Below are 19,071 nucleotides of genomic sequence, written 5' to 3'. Positions count from 1 at the left end.
CAGCCTGCAGGCGCCCGGCCTGCTACAAGGAGTCGCTAGAGTGCGATGAGCCAAGTTAAGCTTCCCCTGGGCCAAACCGTCCGCTAACCCAGACAACGCTGGGCCAATTGTGTGCAGCCCTATGGGACTCCCGGTCACGGCTGGTTGTGACACAGCCTGGGATCGAACCCAGGTCTGTAGTGACGCCTCAAGCTTTGAAATCCAGTGCCTTAGACCGCTGCGCCACTCGGGAGGCCCCAAGGCCTCTCTTTTTATCCCTCTCTGTCGTACACTGACAGCCTTCCCTTCCATCTCTCACTGCCTCTCCTCCACCCACACACTAATATCCTCTCCTTTTTGGCAGGAAATGAAGCCCGCCTCAACAAGTCTGTCACAAACAGAAATGACATTGTGTACCTGTCACCACCATTCACTTGTTTCTATAAACACAGAAATAATTGTTTCCTCTCTCTCCTCTTCCTCCCCCCACTACCTTCCTACCCTCCCTCTCTTCCCCTCTCTCTCTCCTCTTCCTCCCCCCACTACCTTCCTACGCTCCCTCTCTTCCCCTCTCTCACTACCTCCCCCCCCTCCATTCCTCTCCCCCCTGTCTCCCCCTCCCCTCCTCCACAGTGAGTAAGCTGCGGGTGCAGAAGACCAACCAGTCCCTGGTCTACCTGGAGGACAGTCGGGTACGCGTCAACTGCTCCGTGGCATCCCAGACCAGCCAAGACTCCCAGCATGCCGTGCTCTGGTATGTGCGCCGTGTGGCGGGTGCCGAGGCCGATGAACTACTGCTGAGGATCGAGCGCTCGGGCGCGTTTGAATATGGCGCGTATGCGGACGAGGAGAGGTTGAGGCGACGAGTGCAGGCTGAGAGGCTGTCGCCACGGCTCTACGCGCTGACACTGAACAGGGCGGAGAGCAGCGACTCTGGGACGTACTACTGCCTGGTGGAGGAGTGGCTCACAGACCCAGACGGAGCCTGGTACAGACTGGCACGGGACTCCTCAGGATTCACACAGGTCCTAGTCAGACAACCAGGTGAGGACGGAAAGCAGGGAACAAGGGGAGGGATGATGGGAGGGATATAGAGCTGAATGGGATGAAGCCTGGTACAGACTGGCACGTGACTCCTCGAGCTTCACACAGGTCCTGGTACGACAACCAAGTGAAAACAGAGAGGAGGGATACTGGTACAAACTGGCACGGGACTCCTCACTCAGCCTTTACACACAGAAATCTTCCTAAGAGAAACAGCAAGAGCCCAGTGTCTCTCTCTGTCTCTGTAGTGGTTAGCAGCTGCTGTTCTCGACCCATGTGGTTCATTTATCTTCTGGCAGTGACCAGTTGTGCCCTCTCCCCCTGCCCTCAAGGCCGTCTCGCTCTGATGACCTCATCACCATCCACCTGCACCAGGCAGAGCTCAGGTGGACGTGGTGGGTGTTGCCCTGGTGCCAAATGGGCAGAGCCTGGCAGAGCTGAGGGGCATAACCCACCTGCCCATAATAAGTAAATTTTGTGCCCCCACCGACACCAACTACACACACCCTAACCACCGAACTGCTACCTTACTCCCCTCAAACCCAATGGCCCCAACCCTACCATGTACTATACAGACTTCCAAGCCCCCCTCCTAGGGCTGGGCGATAGATCGGATTAATTTGAATGTATGTTTTTGCATGATATTCCAAATGTCTGTACTGCAAGAGTCAAGTTGTTTTCCGTTTTTATGAGCGTTTATGTCTGCTTGTTGTCTTTTTGGTCTCGTCTCCTTAGCTCCTTCTGTGCTGTGTGCACCTTCCCATTTACACCAGAGATCTGCATATAATGGCGAGATGCTCATATCTCTACTCTAACAATGGGAGGTGTCCCAAATGCGTGAAGGCAGAAACGTATTGGCCTTAATTTGGACCAATTTTGGCAAAAGTGAAACCTCTCGCTTCGCCTCTTCCTCTCCGTTTACACACACACCCCAAGATCACGTCTTCCTCTCCGTTTACACACACACCCCAAGATCACTACTTCCTCTCTGTTTACACACACACACCCCAAGATCACGTCTTCCTCTCCGTTTACACACACACACCCCAAGATCACGTCTTCCTCTCCGTTTACACACACACACCCCAAGATCACGTCTTCCTCTCCGTTTACACACACACACCCCAAGATCACTTCTTCCTCTCCGTTTACACACACACACACCCCAAGATCACGTCTTCCTCTCCGTTTACACACACACACCCCAAGATCACTTCTTCCTCTCCGTTTACACACACACACACCCCAAGATCACGTCTTCCTCTCCGTTTACACACACACACCCCAAGATCACTTCTTCCTCTCCGTTTACACACACACACCCCAAGATCACGTCTTCCTCTCCGTTTACACACACACACCCCAAGATCACGTCTTCCTCTCCGTTTACACACACACACCCCAAGATCACTTCTTCCTCTCCGTTTACACACACACACCCCAAGATCACGTCTTCCTCTCCGTTTACACACACACACCCCAAGATCACTTCTTCCTCTCCGTTTACACACACACACCCCAAGATCACGTCTTCCTCTCCGTTTACACACACACACCCCAAGATCACTTCTTCCTCTCCGTTTACACACACACACCCCAAGATCACTTCTTCCTCTCCGTTTACACACACACACCCCAAGATCACTTCTTCCTCTCCGTTTACACACACACACCCCAAGATCACTTCTTCCTCTCCGTTTACACACACACACCCCAAGATCACTTCTTCCTCTCCGTTTACACACACACACCCCAAGATCACTTCTTCCTCTCCGTTTACACACACACACCCCAAGATCACTTCTTCCTCTCCGTTTACACACACACACCCCAAGATCACTTCTTCCTCTCCGTTTACACACACACACCCCAAGATCACTTCTTCCTCTCCGTTTACACACACACACCCCAAGATCACTTCTTCCTCTCCGTTTACACACACACACCCCAAGATCACTTCTTCCTCTCAGTTTACACACACACACCCCAAGATCACTTCTTCCTCTCTGTTTACACACACACACCCCAAGATCACGTCTTCCTCTCCGTTTACACACACACCCCAAGATCACTTCTTCCTCTCCGTTTACACACACACCCCAAGATCACTTCTTCCTCTCTGACAAGCGGTTTGGTCCAACAGAAACAGTCATATGGACACTGAAACAGAGACATTATTTTACTGTAATAGAGAACAGAGCAGATGTTACTAAAACAGGAGTATTAATGGACATTCATTCTGGAGAATGAATGCTCAGTTTGTCGCGCACCCGCATTGCGGTACCACATACCGCTAGCAGAATTTATTCAAAGACTGTTATACTAGCTGTCTAGTCTGTGTTTTATAAATGCGCAATAAGCATAAAACACAATTAGATAATGAATTGGCAATTCATTCTCATTCTGAAAAATAAGGTAGGCCACTTGATTTCAACACCTGAACAAAGTGGACAGGCTGGCAGTCGGAGACGGACAGAAGGGTGTGTTCATAACAATTCAACTGTTCTGCCTTGTTGGCTAAACTTGAAATATACAGATTAGCTGGCTACTCACTAGCATGTGGGCTTGTGCTTGAGAGATTGTTTATGAGACCTGTGTTAATTTTTTATAATGCCTGCAACAAGAAGATAGTCATTATTAGTGAATGTGCATTATGCATGGTTCTGGTTATATATATATATACAGTGGGGAGAACAAGTATTTGATACACTGCCGATTTTGCAGGTTTTCCTACTTACAAAGCATGTAGAGGTCTGTCATTTTTATCATAGGTACACTTCAACTGTGAGAGACGGAATCTAAAACAAAAATCCAGAAAATCACATTGTATGATTTTTAAGTAATTAATTTGCATTTTATTGCATGACATAAGTATTTGATCACCTACCAACCAGTAAGAATTCCGGCTCTCACAGACCTGTTAGTTTTTCTTTAAGAAGCCCTCCTGTTCTCCACTCATTACCTGTATTAACTGCACCTGTTTGAACTCGTTACCTGTATAAAAGACACCTGTCCACACACTCAATCAAACAGACTCCAACCTCTCCACAATGGCCAAGACCAGAGAGCTGTGTAAGGACATCAGGGATAAATTGTAGACCTGTACAAGGCTGGGATGGGCTACAGGACAATAGCCAAGCAGCTTGGTGAGAAGGCAACAACTGTTGGCACAATTATTAGAAAATAGAAGAAGTTCAAGATGACGGTCAATCACCCTCGGTCTGGGGCTCCATGCAAGATCTCACCTCGTGGGGCATCAATGATCATGAGGAATGTGAGGGATCAGCCCAGAATTACACGGCAGGACCTGGTCAATGACCTGAAGAGAGCTGGGACCACAGTCTCAAAGAAAACCATTAGTAACACACTACGCCGTCATGGATTAAAATCCTGCAGCGCACGCAAGGTCCCCCTGCTCAAGCCAGCGCATGTCCAGGCCCGTCTGAAGTTTGCCAATGACCATCTGGATGATCCAGAGGAGGAATGGGAGAAGGTCATGTGGTCTGATGAGACAAAAATAGAGCTTTTTGCTCTAAACTCCACTCGCCGTGTTTGGAGGAATAGAAGGATGAGTACAACCCCAAGAACACCATCCCAACCGTGAAGCATGGAGGTGGAAACATCATTCTTTGGGGATGCTTTTCTGCAAAGGGGACAGGACGACTGCACCGTATTGAGGGGAGGATGGATGGGGCCATGTATCGCGAGATCTTGACCAACAACCTCCTTCCCTCAGTAAGAGCATTGAAGATGGGTCGTGGCTGGGTCTTCCAGCATGACAACGACCCGAAACACACAGCCAGGGCAACTAAGGAGTGGCTCTGTAAGAAGCATCTCAAGGTCCTGGAGTGGCCTAGCCAGTCTCCAGACCTGAACCCAATAGAAAATCTTTGGAGGGAGCCGAAAGTCCGTATTGCCCAGCGACAACCCCGAAACCTGAAGGATCTGGAGAAGGTCTGTATGGAGGAGTGGGCCAAAATCCCTGCTGCAGTGTGTGCAAACCTGGTCAAGAACTACAGGAAACGTATGATCTCTGTAATTGCAAACTAAGGTTTCTGTACCAAATATTCAGTTCTGCTTTTCTGATCTATCAAATACTTATGTCATGCAATAAAATGCAAATTAATTACTTAAAAATCATACAATGTGATTTTCTGGATTTTTGTTTTAGATTCCTTCTCTCACAGTTGAAGTGTACCTATGATAAAAATTACAGACCTCTACATGCTTTGTAAGTAGGAAAACCTGCAAAATTGTCAGTGTATCAAATACTTGTTCTCCCCACTGTATATATATATATATATATATATATATATATATATATATATATATATACAGTGGGGAGAACAAGTATTTGATACACTGACGATTTTGCAGGTTTTCCTACTTACAAAGCATGTAGAGGTCTGTAATTTTTATCATAGGTACACTTCAACTGTGAGAGAAGGAATCTAAAACAAAAATCCAGAAAATCACATTGTATGATTTTTAAGTAATTAATTTGCATTTTATTGCATGACATAAGTATTTGATACATCAGAAAAGCAGAACTTAATATTTGGTACAGAAACCTTAGTTTGCAATTACAGAGATCATACGTTTCCTGTAGTTCTTGACCAGGTTTGCACACACTGCAGCAGGGATTTTGGCCCACTCCTCCATACAGACCTTCTCCAGATCCTTCAGGTTTCGGGGCTGTCGCTGGGCAATACGGACTTTCGGCTCCCTCCAAAGATTTTCTATTGGGTTCAGGTCTGGAGACTGGCAAGGCCACTCCAGGACCTTGAGATGCTTCTTACGGAGCCACTCCTTAGTTGCCCTGGCTGTGTGTTTTGGGTCGTTGTCATGCTGGAAGACCCAGCCACGACCCATCTTCAATGCTCTTACTGAGGGAAGGAGGTTGTTGGTCAAGATCTCGCGATACATGGCCCCATCCATCCTCCCCTCAATACGGTGCAGTCGTCCTGTCCCCTTTGCAGAAAAGCATCCCCAAAGAATGATGTTTCCACCTCCATGCTTCACGGTTGGGATGGTGTTCATGGGGTTGTACTCATCCTTCTTCTTCCTCCAAACACGGCGAGTGTAGTTTAGACCAAAAAGCTCTATTTTTGTCTCATCAGACCACATGACCTTCTCCCATTCCTCCTCTGGATCATCCAGATGGTCATTGGCAAACTTCAGACGGGCCTGGACATGCGCTGGCTTGAGCAGGGGGACCTTGCGTGCGCTGCAGGATTTTAATCCATGACGGCGTAGTGTGTTACTAATGGTTTTCTTTGAGACTGTGGTCCCAGCTCTCTTCAGGTCATTGACCAGGTCCTGCCGTGTAGTTCTGGGCTGATCCCTCACATTCCTCATGATCATTGATGCCCCACGAGGTGAGATCTTGCATGGAGCCCCAGACCGAGGGTGATTGACCGTCATCTTGAACTTCTTCCATTTTCTAATAATTGTGCCAACAGTTGTTGCCTTCTCACCAAGCTGCTTGCCTATTGTCCTGTAGCCCATCCCAGCCTTGTACAGGTCTACAATTTATCCCTGATGTCCTTACACAGCTCTCTGGTCTTGACCATTGTGGAGAGGTTGGAGTCTGTTTGATTGAGTGTGTGGACAGGTGTCTTTTATACAGGTAACGAGTTCAAACAGGTGCAGTTAATACAGGTAATGAGTGGAGAACAGGAGGGCTTCTTAAAGAAAAACTAACAGGTCTGTGAGAGCCGGAATTCTTACTGGTTGGTAGGTGATCAAATACTTATGTCATGCAATAAAATGCAAATTAATTACTTAAAAATCATACAATGTGATTTTCTGGATTTTTGTTTTAGATTCCGTCTCTCACAGTTGAAGTGTACCTATGATAAAAATTACAGACCTCTACATGCTTTGTAAGTAGGAAAACCTGCAAAATCGTCAGTGTATCAAATACTTGTTCTCCCCACTGTATATATTATTTTTTTAAAGCCATTTGTATTGACATATTTAAAAGCCAGATCAGGGTTGGCAAAAAAGCAGGTTAAACTACACGGAACAAAAATATAAACGCAACATGTAAAGTGTTGGTCCCATGTTTCACGAGCTGAAATAAAATATCCCAGAAATGTTCCATGCGCACAGAAAGCTTTTTTCTCAAACGTTTTGTGCACAGATTTGTTTACACCCCTGTTAGTGAGCATTTATCCTTTGCCAAGATAATCCAGGTGCACCGTGTACTGGGGACAATAAAAGGCCACTCTAAAATGCAGTTTTGTCACTGATGTCCACAGATGACTCAAGTTGAGGGAGCATACAATTGGCATGCTGACTGCAGGAATGTCTACCAAAGCTGTTGTCAGAGAATTTAATGTGCATTTCTCTACCATAAGCCGCCTCCAACGTCGTTTTAGAGAATTTGGCAGTACGTTCAACCGGCCTCACAATCGCAGACCACGTGTATGGTACCGTGTGGGCGAGCGGTTTGCTGAGGTCAATGTTGTGAACAGAGTGCCCAATGGTGGTAGTGAGGTAATGGTATGGGAAGGTATAAGCTACCGACAACCAACACAATTGCATTTTATTGATGTCAGTTTAAATGCACAGAGATACCGTGACGAGATCCTGAGGCCCATTGTTGTGCCATTCATCCGCCGCCGTCAACTCATGTTTCAGCTCCCGAGTGGCGCAGCGGTCTAAGGCACTGCATCTCAGTGCTAGAGGCGTCACTACAGACCCTGGCTCGATCCCGGACGTGATCGGGAGTCCCATAGGGCGCCGCACAATTGGCCCAGCGTCGTCCAGGTTAGGGGAGGGTTTGGCCGGGTTAGGCCGTCATTGTAAAATATGAATTTGTTCTTTAACTGATATGCCTAGTTAAATAAAGGTTCAATAAAATAAAAATATGTCCCAGTTCTTCCATGGCCTGCATACTCAGACATGTCACCCATTGAGCATATTTGAGATGCTCTGGATCGACGTGTAGAACAGCGTGTTCCAGTTCCCACCAATATCCAGCAACTTCGCACAGCCATTGAAGAGGAGTAGGACAACATTCCACAGCCCACAATCAACAGCCTGATCAACTCTATGTGAAGGAGATGTGTCGTGCTGCATGAGGTAAATGGTGGTCACACCAGATACTGACTGGTTGTTTGATGCACGTCCCTACCTTCTTTTTTTTTGGTAAGGTATCTGTGACCAACAGATCTATATCTGTATTCCTAGTTATGTGAAATCCATAGATTAGGGCCTAATGAATTTATTTCAATTGACTGATTTCCTTATATGAACTATAACTCAGTCAAATCTTTTAAATTGTTGAATGTTGCTGTTAATATTTTTGTTCAGTATATTTTGATCAAATTAAGTACATTATTAGTGGGTCTTATGGTTGTGGAAGGATTATATTTATTTCACACGCCCTAAATTCTTTACATTATTGCTGGTTGTTTGAAATGCAGTGTATTTGACCTTTAATTGTACAACTAAGCTGATTTAGAGAAGAAAAAAATGGAGATGTATATCGTGGTTTGCCCATAAGTTAGAAAAATCGAGATATGATTTTTAGGCCATATCGCCTGCCTCCCCCCCATCCCTTTGCCCCCCCAATCACCTCCCCTCCACCCAGCTACCCTGCTTATTACCCTCCTCACCCCCTATGCCTCCTCTCTCTGACCCCCAAAGGAAGGTGACTGTTTATAGACAAACATGGCTACACCCTCCCCTAACATCTCTGAAAGCAATCTGTTGTGCCAGGGGTCCTGTGAGTAGGGCATTGTAAATGCAGGGTGAAATGTGCGGGTGTCCGTGACATCTGCCCAACTGCAACATGAAGATCAGACAGAAGTCCTGGAGCTGGTCAGGGAGCAACAGCACTCATATGTTATTTTAGCAGGAAAGTGGACACTTCTTCCCCACACATTGCAGAAACACATCTGTTTCCTTCAAGTGCACGCGCTTGTGCATGTGTGTATTCATGATTGTGTGTGTATGCATATCAGTGACTCACTTTGTTTGTGTCTCACCTCTGTTTCCTTCAGGATCCCAAGGCTCACCAGGGGATTGGGTTATTATCAAACACCATATCAGGGAGTGCTCATGCCATATAGTTATACATGTACAGCTATATAAATATATAATGATAGGCTGCAAATTTCCAGGCCTGATTTCCCAGGTGGCTGTTGGGAGGGTCTCATTAAGGTGCTAAAGAATGCAGTCACCCAGGAAGTCAAACAGAAATGGTTCAGAGGAAAAATGAGATGCCAGTTCTCCCCTTGTCTGTCTTCTTTCCCTCTGCTCTCTCCTTTTTAACAAGAAGAAACATTACAGACAGCCTGATCTAGCAGAGTCTTTTTAAGTTCAGTTCTTTTTACTTGTTCTAACTGGGTCAGTGTACAGGCCCTGTAGGAGTGTAGCCATCCCACACAGACACTCTCCCCTTGGGCTAGTAGCCTCTAAGAGGGAGGGAGGCCTGGAGCAGAACAGCAGACTGGAAAGGCCATGGACAGCTGGTGGGTCTAGTGACCCTGTTAGACAATTTTTTTAGGGTTTGGGGTTTTGGCATTTAAGGGTAGTTGGGCACGTAAAACTGACAATGCGAGATATTTTGCTATCAAATTAGTTTATGATTGTGTTTTTGATTATGTGTGTTGAGGTTTTGAAGTATATAATGATTTGAAGCACATCTGCCAGTCTGAAATTTTCTGTTTCAAGGCATGACAATTATTCTGCCCAAGAAATGAGCTTCAATTGGAATTTTCTTCTATTCCCCCCTCTCTCTCTTCCTCCTCCCTCTCTCTTCCTCTCCCTCCCCTCTCTCTCTCTGCAGAGGTGCGGTTGCAGGTGGAGGAGTCGGAGTCTAACATCACTGTGTCCCAGTCTGGTTCCATCCGGTTGGGCTGCAGCATCCCTTCCCAGTCCTCCCGAGACTCCCGCTTCTCCGTGTCCTGGTACGTGGAGCGCCCCGAGGAAGATGAGGAAGAGGAAGACCAGTTGTGTGTGTTCTCCATTGGACACGATGCCGTGTTCGGGAACGGGAACTGTAGCCCCACCGAGGAGGCGGGGCCTAACTCACGTCTGCAGTTTGAGAGGACAACCTCTGACCTCTACAGCCTGACCATCCAGGGAGCACGGCCCGCTGACACAGGGCGTTACTACTGTCACGTGGAGGAGTGGCTGCTCAACCCCCGCAACGCCTGGTATCGCCTGGCGACCAACAACTCTGGTGTCACCATCGTCACCGTGATCCAGCATGGTAAATCAATCAATCTAATGTTTATTTTTAATAGTGCTTTTTTTTTTAAACAGATGGTACCACATGGTGAATAACAATGGCCTGGAGCTACAAAAACAACATTTCGGCTGCAACATTTCGAGTTTTTTCCAACCCTGGCCAACCAACTCCTCCCATTTGTATCATTCTACAGATGGCATATGAGATCATTGGCTCGTGCTGATCTTAATGGTGATTCTGGTCTCTGAGTTAATACTGACACAGTCACAGCTATAAGTAGCATGCCAAAGAAACATCAAACTACACTATAATGGAATGCTCTCCATTGATGTCATTTTTTTCATCCATATCGCTCTCTCATCCAATTCTCTTCTTTCCCTTCTCTCTCTATCTTATCTCCCCATCTTTCTCTCTCCCTCCCCACAGTCTCCACACTGCAGTCGGTGGTGTGCTCCAATGACTCTCTCTTCTACTTTATCTTCTTCTACCCGTTCCCCATCTTCGGCATCCTCCTCATCGCCGTGCTCCTGGTGCGCTATAAAAGCCGTAGCCACAGCAAGTCCCAGGAGGGCAAGAACGGCGCCCCCTTACTGTGGATCAAAGAACCCCACCTCAGCTACTCGCCCACCTGCCTGGACCCACCCGCCCTCAGCCTGCACCCTGGCTCAGTGGAGTAAGGAAGCAATCCATAACCCTCCTCCACCCCGTACTCATCGAGGATCCAACCAATACCACGCCAGGGAGGGTCTACTTCGGACCTCCAACTGACCAATCACTGCTGTGTCCAAGCTGTCAGTCAATCTCTTCGTCCATGTATAACCCCGCCCCCCTGTGGTTGCCCCGGCTGTGAGATACTCTGCAGCAGCCCTGTCGTGTGTGTCTGTATGTGTGGAAAAGTGTGTTTGCGCCAAATGTGCAGCCGTGTGTGTGTTTGGAAGTGTGAGTGTATGTATCTCTCGCTCTCATCTTCTCTTCGTCCAGTGAAAAACATAGCTATAGTTATTTTTCTTTTTTTAAATTCTGTTTTTCAAAAGATGTCTGCTAGAATGATACAATCTGGGAACAAGAAAATGACTAGTCAAGGACCCTATATGGGCATACTGTTCTGAACTGAGGACGTAGTGAGGATAAGGAATCTCTCTCTATGCTCGTTTGACTTAGCACTGAACTCAGATCAGTCCCTGCCTGGCCTTATACCTTGGTTACCATAGCGAGGGCCCTTTTCAGACTGACTCCAGAGCTGTGGACTAGACTGCCACAAAAACACACAAAGACAATTAGAAGAGATGTGTGCGTGACAATGTGAAAGTGTGTGTGTGTTCACCCACCTGTCTCCTCAGTGTGTTTGCCTTGGCAGACAGAGACAGACCTGGCGAGCCCATTGAACATTGCCAGACACTAGGCATCAGTGTGAATGCACACCTCTTCTCCTCCTCCTCCTCCTCTCCAAACAGAGTGAGAACGAGGGAAAGAGAGAAGGAAGGAGGATAAATGAACATATTTTTGACATGAGGGATATTTCACTGCCAAGAACTTATTCCAGGCTGTCCTCTGCAACAAATGTTTGAAGTTTAAAGGGGCGAGCAAAGCCGATAGGCTCCGAAGCACTCTGTAAATATGGCTGCCGACCCCATGCTGGGGGATTATAGGCCTTGTAGGCAGAAAGGGCGATTTTTACGCTTATGTTAAACCCGTTGAGTAGTTTCTGCATAAATGTATTGACACAGTGTGATTTATTGACTGAAATGAAATTCTCTGCCATTTCATACGCTGTCCGCTATTACTACCACATGCTGTCTTTAATAGACATGAATTAATGGGTACAAGCTGTGCAGCTCTTAGAAATTCCTGTAGAGGGGAGCTGAGCCACAAGACATATCATCGCTAGAGATGTGTGTAGAGGTTAAATACATGCATATTAAAACACACACACACACACACACACACACACACACACACACACACACACACACACAACCAGCTCTTTGGACAACGTGTAGAGAAAACAAAAGCATCCCCAAAAACAGATGACCAATACCAACACACCATGGGAATTAATATCAAGTCTGATTTTATTTTGATTTTTTTGTACCTTAATTTATATATTTTTTGTTATTTTATACTGTTTTGCATAGTTCATGTACATGTCTTTTTAAAATTCTCCAAGTACTGCTCTTCTACTTGCGTTGCCAGGCAACCACACCACACAGATACAAAGTCATGATAACACTGTGTGTCCATAGTCACAGGCACTGAAATGTCGTAGATATAGAAATGCTAGATTAATTTGTTCTGCGCAGTCAGTGGCATCACATTGAAGATGTATGTTTTGGCCAGTGTGGAAACACTAACTAAATGCTCTATACCTGTATTGGAAACCGAGCAGCTTCACTATAGGATGTACAGTAGATTAACAGCGAGAGTCACAAAATGATCCACTTTAAGCTTTTGCTCGTCTTGTTTATTTATTGAAATGTACCGTGGCACCTAGTTAGGATGTGTGAGCTCCATAGAAATGCATTAGACTGCCATAGATGACTGGACTGAAGCCGGCCTCTCGTGGACTGTGGATGTTTCCCCCTGACCTACATGGCAGAAGGGTTGGGAATCAGTCACATTCCCATAGTATGGAACGGCCGGGAGAGGAAGTGTGACGTTCCTGTTCCGTAAAATAACCCTTTCACTGCCAGACAGACTGCTGAAAGCTCTCGTCATTCTCTTCTCAATCGTGTCGAAATGTATATTGCATGACAATATTGCAGGAAGCGTTGATGTTTTGTAACCTTCAAACTTTTTAGCGTCGTGTTTGTGTGACCGAGCGATGCAAAGCCCTTCACTTCCTGTGCCAAGTGTCAGACGGATCTATAGAATAGGAAGTCACTTTGAACAGCAGATTTATGGGGGAGGGAGAACAACTTTTTGGTTGTTTCTATTCTTTTCCATCTGCCATTAAAATCCTGAGCGGAAGGCCTCATCACCTGCATTGGTTGACCGCTATAGAACAATGCTTTCATGTGTGTATGTGTAGGTGTTTAGCTGTAGCACCAGGCTATGTTAGCTAGTTAGGTCAGCAGTGTGATATTTACTTATTCGCTCTAGGCTAGATCTATCCATCATTGGGTTAGATGTGTTGTTTTTAGCCAGTTGAAAGAGCAGTTCAAGCCAACTGTACTCAACCCTGTCACAAACCCAAGACTCTAAGATAAGATCTGGACCCTCATTTTTAAACCGATTTTTCATTGGTTTCGCCACAATTCAGTCATAAGGAAATCAGCCAATCCCTGAGCAGCGTGCAGGATCTCTGAATCTAAACCAGGAAGTGGAGGGTGCGGCTTTGGTGTGTGATGTCACAGTGCCACAGTGCGTAATTGGAGCTGTGTTGTACTCTGAACGGTGTTTTTGTAGTAATCAACATCCCTAAATGAAATCCTAAATGCTCTCCAGACGTTCCGACAGTGTTGTAGCTGCGTTACGAGGGCTGCATGCAGTGGCTGTGTACTGGCTCCAGATTTAGCTGTAAAATAATTGTGGTGATGTGTTCAGTTCAGCCAGTGCTGCTTTTTTCCAGTGATGTATTTTTGTTATTTTTTTAATCTATGATAAATGATAGTGCACTGAAATGAAAAGGAAGGCCATAGCTTTTTTAAACGCTTATTGTGTTTTTTGTGTATATGACCTGTTTTTGTTGATTTTTATTCTGATATATATTCTATTGAATAGTAACCACTGCTATCATTCAAAAGGCACTTTGCTATTCTGTCAGTTTATTGCAATAAAAACATGTTCAGTGCAACCTTAGGTGTTGACATTCCTCCTGACCCTTCTACATATTTCCTTCTATGAACCTCCAGACATAGGCGCCTGAGCAATGGAGCAAACGGAACAGCTGTACCCCCACTTTCAAAATAGGGGTACAAACTTGTTTTTGCACCCCCACTTTTTTTAAACCAGAAAATGATCATGAATCATTGTTTAATTTGTCATTTTCAACGATTAGCAATGTTAAGCTAGTCTGTATTAAAACCAATCCATTTTAATGAACAGATTGCATTTTTCACCACCTCCCCCCGTTGGCTCAAGATGAATGGTTTTGACCACTAAAGTTTTGCTTTGCTCCGGTGAGCCACTGTGTTGGTTCAGTGCAGTTAGAAAGCATTAGTTGCACTACTGGTGTTTGAAATAAAAAAGGCACCTGTTCTAAGAACCAAAACACAATTATGTATGCAGTGCTTTTCCTTGTTTCTATTCATCAAATTTTGTGATTGTATACTTTTTTTTTTATATGAAGTAGCCTTTTTGAAAGAAAAGGTTGGAGACCCCTGCCCTAGCTGTTCAAATATGACCCATATTACCGGAGCTACATTATATTATTTTTATTGCAGATTCAGGGTTGCAATGTATGGATGGATGGATGGATATATATACACACTGAACAAAAAGATAAATGCAACAATTTCTAAGATTTCGCTGAGTTACAGTTCATAAAAGGAACTTTATTTAAAAGTCATTAGGCCCTAATCTATGGATTTCACAAGATTTGGCAGGGGCCTGGGAGGGCATAGTCTCACCCATTTGGGAGCCAGGCCCAGCCAGTAAGAATGAGTTTTCCCCCCAAAAAGGGCTTTATTACAGACAGAAATACTCCTTACACCCCCCACCCTGGCAACAGTTCTGGTGGACATTCCTGCATTCAGCATGCCAATTGCACGCTCCCTCAAAACTTGAGACATCTGTGGCATTGTCTTGTGACAAAACTGCACATTTTAGAGTGGCCTTTTGTCTCCAGCACAAGGTGCAATGATCATGCTGTTTGAACCGCTTCGTGATATGCCACACCTGTCCGGTAGATTAATTATTTTGACAAAAAAGATTAAATGCTCACTAACAGGGATGTAAACAAATTTGTGCACATCATTTTACAGAAATAAGCTTTTTGAGCTTATTACTGTTTGAAAATGTCACATTTGGACAAGTGGCTAAATTGGAATGCATTGGCTGTACAGTAACATGCTATACATGCCGTCATAGTTCAAGGTTGCCACTTCACAGCTCTGTATGGGTTTTGACTGATAGCTGTTCTGAACTTGAGCCCCGCCCACGACAAGAAGTTGCCACCATCCCTCCCATTAATTGGGCAACTTTTGCAAATGTTTTGTTGTCCGAGTGAAGAAAATGCTGTAAATTAAGAGGACACAATGTATTTTGAAAGATGAGACATTGAGGGGTATAATAAAATACCACTTTAATGTCATCAAACCAAACACCAGTGAGTCCAAATGTGCATGAATGATTAAATTAATTATTTTCGTGTCAAATCGCCAATTGGCAACCCATCCCGTACGGAACTAATTGACACAAACAAACATTAATGATTCACATGGATAATTGTGTTAATTCTTCCTGTGTTCTGTGCAGTGCCCACCACAAAGGCTGCACTTCACATTTCCATTTCATAAACCTTGTAATATACGGTGTCAATGTTTATGATCACTGTTTGATGTACAGTTACAAGATGACATGGCATTATACCCAGGGATATCCTGAACAGAATGAGCCTGTGTTTGTTGTATTGTAAAGGAAATTTGCCATGGAACACGCATCTGAATGCACTCATGACTAGGGTGTGGCGGTCACACAATTAATTCAGCTGGTGACTGTCAAGCAAATAACTGTCGTTCTAACGGTAATTGACTTAATTAAAAAACACATTTAGCATCTCCTGGCTTCCACACGGCCTACAAGCCACTGATGCACACCTTTGGAACATCTACAGTTGAATGTTACATACACTTAGGTTGGAGTCATTAAAACTCGTTTTTCAACCACTCCACAAATTTCTTGTTAACAAACTATAGTTTTGGCAAGTCGGTTAGGACATCTACTTTGTGCATGACAAGTCATTTTTCCAACAGTTGTTTACAGACAGATTGATTCACTGTATCACAATTCCAGCGGGTCAGAAGTTTATAGGCTAAGTTGACTGCCTTTAAACAGCTTGGAACATTCCAGAAAATGATGTCATGGCTTTAGAAGCATCTGATGGGCGAATTGACATCATTTGAGTCAATTGGAGGTGTACCTGTGGATGTATTTCAAGGCCTACCTTCAAACTCAGTGCCTCTTTGCTTGACATCATGGGAAAAATCAAAAGACATCAGCCAAGACATCTGAAAAAAAATTGTAGACCTCCACAAGTCTGGTTCATCCTTGGGAGCAATTTCCAAATGCCTGAAGGTACCACGTTCATCTGTACAAACAATAGTACGCAAGTATAAACACCATGGGACCATGCAGCTGTCATACCACTCAGTAAGGAGACGCGTCCTGTCTCCTAGAGATGAACGTACTTTGATGTGAAAAGTGCAAATCAATCCCAGAACAGCAAAGGACCATGTGAAGATGCTGGAGGAAACCGGTACAAAAGTATCTATATCCACAGTAAAACTAGTCCTATATCGATATAACCTGAAAGGCCGCTCAGCAAGGAAGAAGCCACTGGTCCAAAACCACCATTAAAAAAAGCCAGACTACGGTTTGCAACTGCACATGGGGACAAAGATCGTACTTTTTGGAGAAATGTCCTCTGGTCTGATGAAACAAAAATATAACTCTTTGGCCATAATGACCACTGTTATGTTTGGAGGAAAAAGGGGGACGCTTGCAAGCCGAAGAACACCATCCCAACCGTGAAGCGTGGGGGTGCTTTGCTGCAGGAGGGACTGGTGCACGTCACAAAATAGATGACATCATGAGGCAGGAAAATTATGTGGATATATTGAAGCAACATCTCAAGACATCAGTCAGGAAGTTAAAGCTTGGTCAAAAATGGGTCTTCCAAATGGATATTGACCCCAAGCATACTTCCAAAGGTGTGGCAAAATGGCTCAAGGACAAAGTCAAGGTATTGGAGTGGCCATCACAAAGCCCTGACCTCAATCCTATAGAAAATTTGTGGGCAGAACTGAAAAAGTGTGTGCGAGCAAGGAGGCCTACAAACCTGACTCAGTTACACCCGCTCTGTCAGGAGGAATGGGCCAACATTCACCCAACGTATTGTGGGAAGCTTGTGGAAGGCTACCCAAAATGTTTGACCCAATGGTACCAATGGTACCAAATACTAATTGAGTGTAGGTAAACTTCTGACCCACTTGGAATGTGATGAAAGAAATAAAAGCAGAAATAAATCATTCTCTCTACTATTATTCTGACATTTCACATTCTTAAAATAAAGTGGTGATCCTAACTGACCTAAGACAGGGAATTTCTACTAGGATTAAATGTCAGGAATAGTGAAAAACAGTTTAAATGTATGTAAACTTCCGACTTCAACTGTACATTATTTAAAGTCCATGTAATATAGCCTGCACCTTCACAATAAATCCATTTATTTTTATTTTTGACAGGTCTAAAGAAACATGAAATTAAGAAATTGTAGTCTATTTCAGAAGAACAGAATAGCATACTCTGAGTTGTCCTTATGTGAGGTCCTGATCTGGCTATGCCAAATGGCTGTGGGCTACACTATTTCATTTAGCAGACAAGATTTGCTTAGAATTATGTGGCACTATTTTATAGTATAAAGAATACAATTGAAAACAGCTGAATAAAATAGAAAGGATATTTTCTCCAAACGATTTGAGAGAGTGCGCACATGCGGCTATTCTGTTTTGAGCGGTTAACATAGAAATAGGTACTCATATGCTTAATTTAGAGTTATTAATGCAACTTTAGTTCTACAAACGTTGGGCATTATGTTTTGATTTTTAATAGATTGTCAGGCTGGATGATGCGACTAATGATTTTGAAAAAGTTGCTTGAAAGGCATGAGCTCTGCTTTGTTTTTTACACAGGTTGTACAGACTTCATCAGTCTCACATTTACAATTTGACAAGCACTTGCTAATGCCTTGAATTTACCGGCGGCATCTCTTTTGTGTGGCCGTAATGCACCCTAAAAAAATGAATGCCTTTTGTGGCCTTTGACCTTGGCCCGGTGTGCTGCATTGTGCCCTTCTTGAGTGCTGCCTGCTCCGAAGCACCTCACTCACATGGCTCTACATCATGTGATCGGGTCTTTCTCACGGGCTACAAGTGAAGACAGACACATCAGGGACGCAACTGTGCGCGTCCTTATACAATTCCGAGGTGCATATTGAAGATATTGGAAGAATTGTCCACATTTACTTTGTCAGCCAACCAGATGAGTAGACCTAACGAACAGCAAAAGCACTAACCTATGTCAATCTACTATCACCCATAGTACAAAAGTTGACATTCTATTCTGTGTGAGAAATAAATATTCCAAACATAATCTGGGACAACCACTGACATAATGTGGCTGACACAACAGATCAGAACGTTTAGCTTAAAAATGTTGATCAGCTAATGGTTTATTTCTTCACATTATAAGCGCAGCAATGCACACATGCTCGAATGTTCCATTAGTGGGAAAACACCATTATCAAAAGTGACCGCAAACGCAATTATGCATGTCATGTTTTTATTATAAAGGTGCATTTTTATGATAAATGATCTTCCCTAACGTTAAACTCAAGCGCTGCGTATTTAGGCCAGTTAGGCTCTACACCCCTTGTAAAGTGGATTAATGTGCTTAATTTTAAGAAGTTATTTGGCCACTTTAGTTGTGATACAAACTCTATCAAAACATATAGGACTATGATTTGAAAAAGTCGCAAAAAAAGGTATGTATTGTTTCTTGCCTTACGCTGGGCATCATTCACAAGTTCTAATATGTAATTCACAAATGAAAGGCTAATATTATCACCAATTAGACTATTATTGAATTAATCTTGTCGTTACATATACTAAATAATATATGTGTAA

The 19,071-nt window shown here is 44.4% G+C and overlaps 1 protein-coding gene across 2 annotated transcripts in view; it reads left to right on the top strand.

The window, feature by feature from the left end:
• The window catches only part of LOC139538747 (immunoglobulin superfamily member 3-like), a 90,616-nt gene extending 76,595 nt beyond the window's left edge, over positions 1-14,021 (top strand). For both annotated transcript variants that reach the window (XM_071341138.1, XM_071341137.1), the window contains exons 7-9: positions 613-1,023; positions 9,824-10,249; positions 10,655-14,021. In XM_071341138.1, the coding sequence (XP_071197239.1) occupies positions 613-1,023; positions 9,824-10,249; positions 10,655-10,905 (1,088 nt within the window). In that variant the 3' untranslated portion in view covers positions 10,906-14,021. The remainder of the gene's footprint in view (positions 1-612; positions 1,024-9,823; positions 10,250-10,654) is intronic.
• The last annotated feature ends 5,050 nt before the right edge of the window (positions 14,022-19,071 follow it).

Source organism: Salvelinus alpinus, chromosome 14 (assembly GCF_045679555.1).
Source record: "Salvelinus alpinus chromosome 14, SLU_Salpinus.1, whole genome shotgun sequence".
NCBI lineage: Eukaryota > Metazoa > Chordata > Actinopteri > Salmoniformes > Salmonidae > Salvelinus > Salvelinus alpinus.
This window is presented reverse-complemented; position numbering and strand designations above follow the sequence as displayed.